This window comes from Amphiura filiformis, chromosome 18 (assembly GCF_039555335.1).
Source record: "Amphiura filiformis chromosome 18, Afil_fr2py, whole genome shotgun sequence".
NCBI classification, from domain to species: domain Eukaryota; kingdom Metazoa; phylum Echinodermata; class Ophiuroidea; order Amphilepidida; family Amphiuridae; genus Amphiura; species Amphiura filiformis.
Window position 1 is genome coordinate 54,733,978 of NC_092645.1, and position 15,574 is coordinate 54,749,551.

Genomic DNA, 15,574 nt, shown 5'->3' on the forward strand with positions numbered 1-15,574 from the left:
CAAACCCTAGCTCCGCCACTGGAAAAAAAAGATGAGTTTTCAAGGGGATAACCCCCCTTAACACTTTTTTGGTATTCTCTGGTGGGGCGGCAGGGAGAGGTTTTGCCTAGGGCGGCAAAATCCCTAGGAACGGCCCTGCATGTGGGAAGGAATGCGAGTGGGGGTCAGCGTGTAAATCTTGCGAATATGCGATGTACAAGACCACAGATCCATCTGTGACAAGACAAGTAGTCAGACAATTCATTAAATTTCCAGACACTCAAAAACTATTTTTATTTTGTTATAGTTTCCACGGAAACAGTTTTAATTATCATTCTCCTTCACAAAAATGTACATTATGTCACTGAACACACGAAAAGGTCAAAGGTCGAGTCATCAGAGGTGAAGAATAACAAAAACATAAAAACAAAGAATGGTTATCTTTAGTTGTATATTACATTACTGACATTTTTAGTAAGCAAACAAATAGAGCGAGTTGTGTTGAACACAAATTACCAAAAAACACAAAAAGTTAGACAAAAGTGCACCAGAAAGGAAAGGAAACAAAAATGAAATTGATTATCTTCTAAATTTTGGACGATATTGAACATTACACGTGACTGAATACACAGGGTGGTCAGGCCTAGAAAAAGTACGTCAAGACCGAATGAGTCACCATACATGCCTGTATAGCCAATAGTTATACTAGTATGTCTAATGCCATGGAATGGTGGAAAAAGGACATTCCGTGCAAAAACACGCTCGAATCTTGATTTTACAAGGATCTGGCTTTGAACTGTAGGCCCTAACACTGAAGTATTTGTAATAATACAGTCAATGCCCAATATACAGTCACCAACTCATGCCCCCAACCAATTGAATCGATCAAATTATCAATTAGTCCTGACTGGGAGTTAAACTCATGAGTTCAGTACTCCGATTAATCTTACAAATTCATGTCACGTGTTAAACGTAAAGTTTGTGTTCAGCCCTGTTACCATGGATATCAGATCAACCCACAATGCATTTCATATACAGACTTCCACAGCAAATTCCATGACAAATGAGAAATACTGCATCATTGGATACCTTTAAAACAACATCTTTAGAAACTTCCAATGTTAGGAAGGATATTGGGTGTACGAGATATATAACATGTTTTGAAACAAAAAAATCGCGAGTTTAGTGCAAGAATTCCCTATGTCCAATCATATTGCACACAGGACCTTCTTTTACTAACCCTCGATATGAAGGCCAAAATAATAATGACAAGAAGGCACATGAAGAAAGTCAATTTACAAGATCGCCACAACAAACACACACGAGAGACAATTTTACTTCCAAAAACCTCTACGGTTTAACTACTGATGTAGCATATTCATGTACAGAAAGACGAGTCAGTTGCCTTAAAGGTATCCAGTCATGTTTCGCTCTGCGGTTCATTCCATTACAATGCATTGTGGGTACCGATACATCCATGTGGAAGTTAAATATATGATAGGTTTGTAAAATTCGCATTTTGTGTCTATATTCAAGAACAATGCTACTTAGATAATTTAGCGAGATTCCACTTGATCAAGCCAAACGTCAATTTCGCGCGTTTTTGATGGGAAAGAGCCAAAATTGCATATCCACGCACGATCCCGGTACGACGAGAGTCTACCAGGTTCTTGATTACGAAATGTTGAACTTGAATATCAAAAAATGCGAATCTTTTAAAACCTTCCAAGAAAATAATTCTTATACATCATATGTATACCTGTGAATAAGTGATACAATAAATTCCCAATAGATATATGTCCCGAGTGTAAAATATTATCAACTAATATAATTACAAATAATGCCCAATGATTTTTTTTCTTAAATATAATTTTGACGCACTTTCAGTACGTTACTTTCTTTCAGCAAGTCCAAATATTTGGAAGCATAATGTAATTATAATAAAGCCTCATAGTTATCGTGATAAATCCCCAGCACTTTTTACAAAAGACTAAAATAAGTTGAGTCGCGAATCAGACACCAGTTGTTAGTGACTGTGGCACACCATAGCCGCCATTTTGGCAATTCATAACTGGATTTAATCAAAATGTCTATAATTACCAGCGTAAATGTTAATAATCGGCCTGGCAATAAGTTGATACAGTGTGTTGCCTTCATAAGAAACCATTTCGGAATTTTTGAGTGGCACCCCTCTCTTTTTCACTTAATATGGTAATTCACGTATTCACTCGTGCTCTTAAAATAAAAGTGTCTTGATCAATATATTAATAATTCAGATATTGATATACTGAAATACGAATCGATCAGATATCAATACATGAAGATATATATAGTGTGATTTTGCACATTTTTTTTACACACAAGACAAGACGACTACTCGACGATTAAAAATAAACAAACAATAGGCCTAGATGAAAATCAAATATATTTTTCCTGAACAATTTTAACTTGCTACACTGCAAAAAGGTTCAAATGTTATCCAACATTGATTCAAATATCATCAGCCCCACCCCCCATAAATAAGCTGGTAAAGAATTAATTTTACCCAAAAGTTTGGCAAATTTTAAACAAAATTGGTTAAATTTTGCCCAATAATTTAGACTATTAATTTGAACCAACGTTTGGCAAAACTTATTTGCAGTGTATTTTTAAAAGGTTTGTTTGCTTCTAAAACGGTCGCTCCGTGTGAAGACACACACTTGAGTCCTGATGGGACCAGGTTCAAACAAAATGCTCAAGCCAGGCTAAAATGCCTATGGTTGCATTATTTCTTACGCTAGCCTGGTTTTAGGAAGTCAATTCTTTTTAGAGAATTCCTACGCATTAAGATTTAAATACCGCCTTTGGCAGCTAGTTTTATGATAGTTTAAGGAAAAAAATCAAATAGCTTTAGACAATTTACATCACACACATAACAAGAACATCGACCAAAAAGATTTTTTAGTCCTCCCATCCAAATAATTAAAATACGTGACAGTAATTTGTATTTAAAAAAATAAGATCGAATTCGAATGTGACATGATAATATTCTTTTATGAAATCCCTAAGGATGGTACTGAATTACCATCATTTACAGAACTCCGCATGTAATTGCGAGTACAGTCATATATCTGGATATGTAGGCCTGAAATTGTACAAAATGTTACCAAATTATATTCGTATCAGCTGTGACCATGGAAATATAGTAGGCTTGCCTATATGAGGCCATATAAAATTAATGTTTTGATTCTCGTCCAGAGGATTTTCATGAATTGATGAGGGATGGAGTTTTTTTTTCAAATGTAAAATTAGCAATGTGAGATTCTGAAGGATAAACCCCATTGAGTACCACAGAAAGTCTTGGAAGTGATCCATGTTCTCTAATGTTTTCCTAAAGTATTTTCAAGTTTAAAAAATTTACAAATCCCAGAAATTGAGGTCGGAGGGGACGAGAAACAAAATATTTTTTCGGCCTTTTCCATGCTTTGACCCAGTCATTAATTTGAATCATGTAATCATTGAAAGCCCGTTTACAAAATTGTGTTATTAAATGACATTTATTCACAGTAAAAAAGTAAAACAAGGTTTTGATTGTTAATGTTATATATTATATACAGATATCCGTAGCTGTGAATAATCAAAAGGATTTATCTTACGCAGCCTGGCTGACCGGCCCTCTATAATTTTTGAATCGCCGAGTAGTATTACGGGTAAGTACAGAATTATATTAAATGTACAGAACGTATATAATTTTCTTAAAGGCACGCCACAGGTTAGTAACTGGGATTGAAAAGTGAATCATGACAAGTTTCAACATCACTGGGCGATTCCATTTGAATTCCATACACCCTATTGAAGACTTAACCTTAACCTTGCACCCAGGGGGCTTATAGATTTGAAATGGAGTCACCCTTAGGCAACTCAATTTGAAATACATATTCCCTGTGTGAAAGATTCTGGTTAAATCTTCCATAGGGGGTGTAACTCACTTTGAAATACATACTCCCTGTGTTAAATATTAAGGCGAGGTGTTCCATAGGGGGTGTATGGATTTCAAATGGAATCACTCATATCCTGTTGCTGTAGTTCGTAGACTACTGTCAAATCTGACCTCTAATGGTGTACTGTATGATGAACCTTTCCTCTCTTAATTTCATTTAAAAAATAAAAAGAATTTGTAGAACTACACATTTTTTTCAAGCGGCAAGTCAAATGTCATGTTCATCACACTATATCATCAGTATATGATATTTAGTTTTCGTAGTGATTTGTTAGAGAAGATATCTACCCTTCCCAGAATCCTTTGCAACATGATGTATCACCTCATTACATCAATGACACTACTTTGTACAAGTTAGATTCCCTTTGTTTTCATGTTGACAATCGACTGGCTACACAAGAGTCGATAGTCAAGAAAATAAAATTGTTTGCTAGATCTGGATGTGCTGTTCACTGCGGTACTTTTGTCAGTGCTATCGACGTATGCTGCACTAGATAGCAAATCAGTACAGAAAATTAAAATGGAAGAAATGCATTGTGGGAAGTGTAAGATATCTTCTCTAACATTGGCTCATTTCATTAAACATGTTAAATCAAAACACAACTCAACCGAATGTTAAAAATGATACGAACTATATCGATCATATAATCAATAACCGATAACAGAAAACTATGTGAAGAAAATAGATCAACAGAGAGCGCCTTTTTTTTTAAATATAAAACTCATCCTTGTTAACTGCATTTTTGTGGCAATAACACACATTTGTGCTGGTTTTTTTTAATCTAAAAAGTGACCACAATACACTAGTTACATCACATGATCATAAAACACATGAGTGCAAAGTTTTCAATAATACATGTACATTTTTTATATTCAACATTGTTTACACATTACAAAATGGCAAAAACATATTCTTAACCCTGTACTTCTTGTTTCTTAATATTTTCACTTCAAATAGTCTTGAAGCGGTACCTATAGTAATGGTATTTCACACACATTTTTTTCTCAAACGGAACTGAGATTTCACATAAAGGCTTATAAGTGTACATACAATTTTGTTTATTTTATACAGGAGAAAAAATAATGCTCTTTTTATTTTTTTAAGGAATGGATCAGTCTCTCTTTCTGCACCTAAATGAGTAATTAAATCGCCTGTTGCTAAAGTATCTCTAATTCCTGGTTTCTAATCATAATTAGTGATTATTTTGTTTATTGCACGCCCCACCACCACTTGCACACACGCGCAAATGTATAGGGTTCATGTATCAGTTAGATGCATCCAAACTAAACCACAAGAGGGTTCATGTATCAGTTAGATGCATCCAAACTAAACCACACGAGGGTTCACGTATCAGTTAGATGCATCCGAACTCAACTACACGATGCTGATGAAGTTGTAAACTGACCAATCGCTGACAGCTAGAACCGACGTCACAAGATTGCTTTAAGCCAATCGCAACGTCACTTCTGTTTTGCTGATTTTAAAAACACGTGACTTTACAGAACATCGTATACACTAGGATCCACAACATACTCATCTATCAAGGGCACAGTTCTTTAACCCCAATACATTTGTACATTCACTGAATGGCCTTTGAAAATTTGGGTACAAAAACTCATACTCTGCAACTTGAGGTCAAATTTTGAACTATGATTGTTTAATTGAGGTTATTGAACTATGCCATTAGAATGAGGCCATTGTGGTCCATAGTGATAGTTTCGGATACCAACGTACTACTGCTAACATTTCTAGACATAAAAGGGGGAAAATACTGTATATGCTCATATCATCTACATCTCTACAACAAAAATATCATTTTCAAAAAGCTACCGAATATACCTCTTTACTTTATACATTTTTTCTCCCAAAATGAAAAATACAAGCTAAATATTTTTTTACTTAAAGATTAGTATCATGTAGTGTTTAAAAATAGTACTACACTGGAGGATGGTCCAAGGTATTAATATATATTTTTTGTTTGCTATACACGCCCTATAGCATTAAGACAAAAGGACACATTTATATGTATTAAAGCCAACTTGCTTTGCAAGCGCATTCTACAACCTCTTTCTACTAAACAATTACCAATAACATAATAACACACAACGTTTCTTTAATATGTACCATGTACATAAACATGTTAGGCTTGCGCGATTATGTCGGTTAAACGTCGGTAGCCGACTCTCCGGTTATAATCGCGAAATCCTAACTTAAAAGTACTTGCTATCTTTTGACTTGGATGCCGTTCGTTAAACTCTTTACGTAAGTCCAAGATATTGTGTTCTTCCACAACCCAGTTGATATCAGCCCATGATTAAAGCAATGAATATAATTTATAAACACAATATTATCCTTTTAAATAACCAAAAGCAACGTTTCACTTTCTCTCGTAATGGAAAAAAAACACACGTATTCAACATACTTCATCCTCGGGAATGAACTTCACATCGAACCCGTCACTCGTATTCTTTCACTGATCGCGCCTTGATAGGCAAATGTCGGCAAACCCTAAGTGGCAAGCACCAATTAGTTATACATTCACAGTAATATCTTATTTATAGTTTTTACCGTATGATCCAGTCCGTTAAAAAGAGTACAAACAGTCCAGGCCTCGGGCCTGTTTACTCGTGACCTTTTGAAGTCGACTTCCGGTTAAACTCTTGGCCTTTGGCCTCTTTGACATCCATAAAACAATAAGTCAGCCTTGTTATAACATAATACTTGAAAAGTTGCCTTCTCAAAGTCATTCTCAGTCCATCTTTGGTTTCACAACGTTCAGTCTTTGCACGCAATGGACTATAAATAAATCCACGTGCTGTTGATGCTGTAACTATTTCCGTTTGCTGTGTAACATCTCCATAAGGAGGCTGTTGAACGGTACTTCGCCGTTAAGATGCTTGTAATACAAGTAATCTTCACCTTTTTGGGCTAGTTGACGGACATCTGGCAACATGCGTAACATCATGCCGAACTTATCGTTGATATGTGGATACGTGGACATGGTGTAGTCCAACATGGCGGTGCTTATTTGGTCCTGACAGTTGTCAATGATTGGCTTGTCCTGCAGTTGTAACGACGCGATGTCACCTGCAAAGACAGAAGAGAAAATGTGCAAAAATGTTTTATAAATTTTGCCTCCAAACAAGAGATAAATTAGAACATTGGAACTTGAAAGCGACACAACTTAAACAACTTAATTTGATGATTCATCATAAAATTCGTAAGTTCCACCTCAGTAACCCACAATATGATCGATCACTATAATTATTGTCGAAGTATTTGGTATTTTAATTCCTGTCACAATGAGAAACAAAGCAATTTCACATATCTTGGCTAAAAAAGTATGATTTTATTTTGATAAAACAAAAAAATGCCCAAAATTTAAGACACAATAGTTAGTTTCATTATGTTAAAACAAAAAATACATGGACTATTAAATCGTTGTCGACATGACAATTATCATCTCGTGACAACGCCGAAGTTATTTCACAGTGAATTATCAATTTGTTTTCTGTCAATCTTCAAGATTTTCACTCGACCCACCCACCCACTAAATTGTCAATTTTTTTCGTCATTCTTTGTGGTTTTCTGAGAACCTCCCTTCCGAGTCATTTCACTTGTTATAACGCGTCAATCTCGTAGCAGATTGTCCTGATAATTCGCTCGATATTTTTCTACGTCCCAACCATGCGCACCGGCCACCGCGTGCTTTTTGCGGTGCTATAAATTACGCGTGAATGAACTCGGCACTCGATAACCATAAGCTGCGTGTGGACGGATGAATATCAAAAATGTTGATTTTGCGTGAATAAATTTGCAATCTACAAAAAAAAAAAAAGTCAAATGTATAAAGAAACCACACTTCAACTTTAAAACACACGTCTTCACAAATCAGATGGGGCTTCAAAAACAACGTTGTTTATGCAAAACAATATTCATGTGACGAGCGAGCGTGTTTATAATTGATATGTAATGTCATTAATTTTGGTATGTTTGTTTGTGCATCCTTTGATTTTATTAATTCAGTTGCACATAATACACGTAATGTGTTCAAAAAGTATGTCAAATAGTTCATGCCGAGTGTCTATTATGATATGAATATGTTTGGTTAGAAACCCATTAGTAAGTACCAGTATACGTCCACTGAGAAATGTAGGAACTCTCAACTCTATAGCATTAAATGTGATCTCGAGAAAGCGTACGAAATTGAAATTACTTATAGAAATAGCTTGTAAAAGTGAAGGGAAATTCTACCAACTGTCTAGGTATTTCACATTGAAAATTCGCATATTTGAAGGAAAACAGCGTGTTGAAACAATGTGAAGCGCCACAACATATCACCGTCATGCTTTTGGTTCTTTGTACTCTACTATGATCCACAACAAGCTCAATCAGTGCGCAGTTCTTTAACCTAATACATTTGCATATTCATTGAATGACCTCTGAAGATTTGGGTACAAAAACTCATAACCTGCAACTTGAGGTCAAATTTTGAACTATGATTGTTTAATTGAGGTTATTGAACAATGTCATTGGGACGAGGCCATCGTAGTCCATAGTGCAACTCATATCCCTGGTGCAACCTGCAATACTACCAACAATGCCAAAATCTGATTTTTAGGATTTTCTGATTGAGCAATGATAGTATTTTGAAATGAGCGACACATACACATGCACATGGCATATGGACAGGATTATCCCTATTTAAACCACCTGATTCGTAATAACCACGCTTTATCAGGTATATGAGGCTTGTTCCTCCAATTGCATGCCTATTACACAATTAGACTGCGAAAGCACACGATTGCTACAACTTGCATTAAGTTTATATCTAAATATGAAAACATTAACGCCATCAATTGATACCTATGCTAGCAAAACATTCCTGTAAGCTGAGACCTGCATGGTATTAGTTAGGAAGTCTTCAGATATATAGATATTTTAAAGAGCATTTCAGTGGTAGGGGGTATTATATTTATACATAAATAGTTTTACCTAACGAACCCGAAATGAAAACCATCAAACCATAATCAGAATTGGGAACTCATTTTTCAAATCCACAATTAAACGCATTTAAATTCGTTCAAACACGGTAGGTTGCTTTAGGTTCATCTCATGTGTGAGACACATTTTGTGGAACATTCTAAAATCCGATTAATGCCGATAATGTAAAACATGTCGGAAGGATTAATATGCGAGGGCGTGGAGGACATTTTTTTTTAAATTATATATTTTTCAAAAACAGGTTTCTGGATCTGCAGCAAAAATGATATGTTATGAAAATTAAGTCTCAAAATTAGTGTTTGGTACCGTCCATAACCCTTATATGTAGGTAGATTGGTACTTTTTGCAAACACACAAACCCAAAAATTCTGTACGTTTAAAATCACAAACGAGATGGAGTCTCGACTGGCCGGCGTTTGTCCATCTTCCCGTTGTCTGCGTATTATAATAATGGTATACGGTGGACATGACCTTGAGAATATGCTTCATTCAAGGTTTTATTTTGTTATAGGCAAGACGAAAACTCCCGTCTTATGGATGAGAGGAGGACTGAAACATCTATACCCCTAGGGGAATGCTTATTAACTTGTGTGCCGGGGATGCAACCACCATTTTTATACCGAATTCTCGTGGTTTTTATTATTAAAGAAATAATGCACAGGTTTCTTTTCAGCATTTATTTTTTGCTGAAGCTATTTCAGTCTTTTAATAGCATGCGAGACGCTGATGGATATGCTATGGGGATTTTGGGCAATATTACTTGTATAGAAAGATACTGCTGTTTGTGTGCTATATATCTCTTTGGATTTTCACTCGCTTGTTTTTCTCCTCTCGGATCAATTTTAGTTTGTGAGTTGGTGGTGGTTGTATTCGACCTGCGTTGTGCATCTAATTATGGCATAATGCAACCGATTGTGTTTTTAAGTGTAGCACCGCGTTATTTTGTGATTTTGCATTGAAGCGAGAATCTTGTAATTAATGAAAATAAGAGTAACAAAAACACCGCATTTGGTACATTAAGTCTATCGCCGAAGTAGCATTATTGCAAGTGTGAATCGCTTGACCAATACCACTGAATACTCTATTTTAAGGGCTCCCAATTTTAATCACCGTTAGTTTGTGGACAATAGGATGTTTCATGCTATGCATATGATATGCCCACAATACACTGCAATCAAGTTAAAACATGATCATGACGATAGCAGGCAAAATTATGAAGACTAATGCAAATCTGAGAACAATAACATACATGTACTAAATACATATAGGCTTAGTAGTCTTGTTCACAATTTAAAACCGAGAAGGAAAATGGGGCCAAAATAATCAGCACACACTGTGATTAACACGGTCTCATTTCCAAAACCCTCATTTAACCAAATTTAGCTCAAAATTTGACCCCGAAAGACCTAAAGTAGTGATGCATGAGCTTTAGTACCCAAAGCAAGTTCGAAGGTAATTCTATGAAAATACATGTATATTGGGGTTAAAGAACTGTGTCTTGATCGATGAGCATGTTTGGAGAACACAGTAAGAGGACCTTCCCAGACCGTGAAAACGCGAGAAGTCACGTGTTTTTAGTAGCATTGCATGATGGGATTGCTACGATATTGGAGTAGTCTGCAACCCAACAAAAGGCTGCAGGAACCGACTTCCGCTGATGCTCAATCTCTGTTATCTCTCACACACACGTGACAAGAAAATAGTTGTTGTATGTCTGTATACCACTACAAGTAGATTCTGTTTTGAAATGAGACCAGCTCCATACATGATTATAGCTTTTAGCAAGCACATATCACTTCAAGCCACAACATCATCCAATCTTGTGTCATAGTTCAGAACATCCTTTCAAAACTCATAGACCAACTTGAACTTCCAAGTTTTAGAGGATGAGTTTCGTACCCAATGTATATTCAGAGCCATTCTGTAAGCACACGCGCATAGGATTTTACGAACTGTATCCTGACGCATGAGAATGATGCGCATGTTTGAGATCCGGACGCATCTATGTATTCATTGGAAACTGATACTGTCCCTACGAGCAATTCGGTTTGTTGTGTTCCTGCAGAGGCCCTTGATTCAATGTATTGGAGCAGTGATAAAATTGGGAGAGAAATAATGTCATACGATGAATGCGAACTTCATTTTGCTGTTTTCATGAAGATCCTTTACTCGTGGAAAATACTGGGAAACTGATACTATTCCTATGAGGGAGTGTGGCAATTTTCCTGTTCAACAGTACAATACATCCTCTTGATCTTATGTCTTTCTATTGGAGCAAGTGATAAATATTAAGAACATAGGCTACATTTTCCCTGCGTATGTCCATACCAGCAAGCCTTATTAATTTGTCAGTCGCTATTTTCATTACCTTTTCTTATAAATGAAGAAATGTTTCTTTTGAATGCTAATGATCATTTATCAAGTTTTCGGAAGAAGACACCTACATGTAGTTACATAATTGAGACAATAGGCTTAATTAATTGTATTTCCCTTGAAAATATATTTAATGGAACGAAATGTACATGTATGACGTCACAAATTTTAACAGGGAAAGGTCCTTTAACCCTTAAATCAGTGACTCGGTTTTTATTGAACTAGCAGTTGACTGCTTTAACAGAAACATATGTTATATATGGCATCGCCTAGTTTCAAATGAAAACTGTCAATCAAGTTGTAAGATCTGTAAGTTTATAAGATCGGATATATTATTTATGAGTGTTGAACTAATGTTTTCCTTAATAGGATTCCAGTAATGTTTTTGTAGCCAGAACGACCTCTTTGTCTAACACCCGAAGATGGAATTCATGCAAAATAAACATGATAAAATGATTTCTGTGTTTAAATCCCTAAGATGAAATTCATGTGAAAGAAACATGATAAAATGTGCACTTAAGCTTACTTAAGTGAAATCTTAAGCTTACTTACAAGTGAAATCTGATTGCTATTGACGCCGAAATGTATATATTGGGCCCGAATTTACTAAGACTTGCTATGCACCTCTTACTTTTTGTTTCTTTTAAATCCTGAAGAAATTATGGTAAGGATTACGGTCATATTACTCAAGGAACACAGGTTCCAAAGAGAGGTGGCAATGCGTATAGCAACTATATTCTTTGAGGATTCGGACCTTACATTTTGGCGCCATTTCTCCATCCATCCATGTGCTTCTCTTACCTGGATTAAGCAAGATCAAGAATTTAAGACAGACGAACTCCTTATGATCGACCTTCAGTTCCCTCATTCTCGAGACGATTCTGTTCATCTGATCAGTGATCTCGGTTATGGAAAACAACGGAAGGCCTTTAGGGTCGACCGTTTGTCCGGTTACTAAGAGCACTCCTTCGCCATGATGATGGACTTGTCTGTATAAGTGGTCGAATACTAGAAGCTCACTCCAGGCATTTTGTAAAAGCTTCATTTGATCTTCCACCTGTAAGAGCAAGAAGTTTAATAGAAACTTTAAATTAGTAATTACTTCAACATGTTTAATAAAGCAAAGTTGAGCTGCGCCATGTTGGTATTTCTAGCAATTTTTAGAATGACAAAACATTCATGCATTACAAAACACGTGTCCAATGTTTATCTTCATCATTCTCAGTGTTTGGATCAGTCATTCTCCATGCAACTTGCAAATCAGGAACGGACATGGTTCTGCGATGGGAAAAGGAAACAACTTCCAAATTTATATGACGGTACTACTATGAATATGCATTAGATGATTTGCCAATTATAATATCGCTTTATCGTCTATTTTTCTGGATTTACGGTATTATAAAACAGCCGTGAATGCTATAATGTTAATCATGTTAATTGTAAATTATTGGCCGGCGTTGATAGCGGTAATAGTATATTAGCCTAGTAGACATCAAATTAATAGGCCAATATAAAAGACACTTGCTTGGTTCAAATCATGCCGTAGGACTTGCTTGAAATCATAAAATAACACCCTTTTTACTTATTATAGCATACTGAGTGCCTACATCTTAACATTAAAGTTACGGCCGAATGTTCAACTCGCTAATGTACGACTAACGGGTACGGGTTAATGTCACGGAAAAATCGTGGACCGCTTATACGAATTTATTTTTTACTCTTGCTTCCTGAAAGTATTTCTTATATAAAAATAGACATGAATAGCAGTTATAATAACAATATTATATAATATTGTTATTATCATTGCTATTCACGTCTATTATACCGCTTACGTAATACTACATTGTACTGTAGCACAGACGAAAATATCACCTGAGGTTCATTTTAACGATATGCTATGCTTATATGAACGCATTATTTGCGACCAGTATTACTTAAACAAAACATTGTTAAATGTCTCTATATTTAAGTTATTTTTCTTATGAATCAATGCAATGATAACATTATTGTATAAAATATTCCGACACACACAAATAAACACATCAATACAATTTATACATGTACAAGTATGTGCCACCCCTTGAATGTTGCAGACAGGCACTGACACTTGCTAAGCTCTTCAAAACGAGAATTCAGATTTATCATGCAAGCTTATAGTTATACTATAACATCAGAACATCTGCTTATATACATGTATACCCATTTACGACAACACAGTATACCTTTGTACGTTGCACAAATCATAAAATTATTAAATTTCATATATAATTTCAATACAATCATGACATTTCAAAAATTTCCTATTTTTTTAAACGATTTTCTGAATTTATATATGTGACTGAACGTTGCGTCTGTGAGGGTTAAAATATTATCCCTATGTTGTTAGCATTCGCTTCTCTGCACAGAACTCAATACGGCATCAGACCATAGTATGTTATGTCTGCGTTCATTCAGATATGTTGTGCATATAAAACCAGTGTTGCCATTTATTTATCACTTGAGATGATTTTGTTTACCTTTTCACTTTTTATTTGTTTTATTATGTCGTTTTGGGGAGAGGGTCCTTGAATGTATACCCTCTGCTGATCATACTGATGCAGCAGCGATTATAAATAATGTATTTACTATCGCTTTCTGCAGGGGGTAACAAGAGCCCCCTCAGTGAAAATATGGATTAAAAGTAGCCCAAAAAGGTGTTATGTGATCACGTTGGCAACGCTTTATTGTAGTATACAAGAGAGAGAAATCTATGGCGAAAGCTTTGCGTGCTGGGGTGGTTAGAGAAAATGTGTGCAACCAGGCGTATTTGACACAATAAGGCGCCATAGTGGAGCTTGCGGATTGAACGCAGGTTGTTTTGGGTCATGAGTACAAAATTGTGGAGTTGCACCTGAACGGTTTACTGAAAGTGTCAGTCCATCTTGTGTCAGAACATGAAGGTCTTCATCGGGTCGCTGGTGGTAAATAATATTGCATTGTCCCAAATCGTATTTATACCTCTCCAGTTTATTATCAATTTAAGTACAAATAGACCTGCAACATAGGCTTCTTGTAGCCTGACTTGAGCATGGTCCGATCAGGACCCAAGCGTGTCTCTGCATAGAGCGACCGTTTTTACATTATGACAGTCTGAAACTGCATGACAGATTGATGACAGTGTAGTCATTTCAAACAAGAAACAAGTTTAATGTTAAATTGCTTCGTTTTCAACTGAACGCTTTCCTCTGTCCTTGGCAACCTACTGTACAAATTTCCTAACAAATGTCAACCACTGCATATTTTGCATTATATAGTATCCATTATAATAATTCATTTGAAATCAACATCTAAAAGTATACAAGTATAAGCCACATCATCAAAACTGTCAAATTACTATAGTAATTTAGTGTATCACAAAACTCCTCCCCACTCAAACTCGCCAACATGTAACTCGCACCCCATCATCCAATGATCGAACACAACATCTCGACGGATTGGGACCATCACCATGCCCAGCTGCCTATATGCATGTCTCCGTATTGAATACATGTCTAAATCTACCCTTTCCAAACCTCAAGAAAAATTCTCAAATTTAGCATCGCTTGACTTGATTTAATACCTTCCAATTCTAAGCAGCGATCTAAGGGGTCATTTTTTGGCTGAGAAAAGAATAGAAATTACTCAAACGGATTTAAGAATACAAAATGCTTACAACAAACCTGTATATTTAATACAATGTACTAGATTGATGATTCACGCACTACTGTGAATTAAACGAGTGGTTTCCACTATCATTCAAAATCGGGCAGTTCTTTTGTGATGTATCTACCACGCCCCTTTCATGCCTTTAAAGAAATCGAATAAATGTCGTAAAACCACCTTTACCATTATGGTACACCGTAGTGTCCGAGATGTGTGGAGTAAATCAAAGAACATTGATTTTTATGGGGATTTTAAAAAAAGAAAACGACGGATTATCTCGCATTTTCATCCCCGGGATTTTCATATTAGAAATCCTCTCCTGTCCCTTCTAGAAATCGAACATCGAAAATGACCTCTATTGTGCTATGTGAGGACCATAGAGAAATCTTTGCGAATTGGATGGCTATTTTGATTGACATTTAGTAAGCGAGTGCTTAGCATTGTAAAGTAGCTCTCATCTTGTTCGTACCACGTCATCAGAAGTAATAAGCAACACAATTGAAGACCTGAGCGCAAAAAGACCGTAAGTCCACTTGGCCCCTCAACATATATACACT

The 15,574-nt window shown here is 35.9% G+C and overlaps 1 protein-coding gene across 1 annotated transcript in view; it reads right to left on the reverse strand.

Annotated features, from left to right (window-relative positions):
* Positions 1 to 267: 267 nt before the first annotated feature.
* The window catches only part of LOC140138824 (nuclear receptor subfamily 5 group A member 2-like), a 55,138-nt gene continuing 39,831 nt past the window's right edge, over positions 268 to 15,574 (reverse strand). Inside the window, 2 exon segments of the mRNA XM_072160594.1 lie at positions 268 to 7,046; positions 12,138 to 12,393. Coding sequence (XP_072016695.1) covers positions 6,790 to 7,046; positions 12,138 to 12,393 — 513 coding nt within the window. The 3' untranslated portion in view covers positions 268 to 6,789.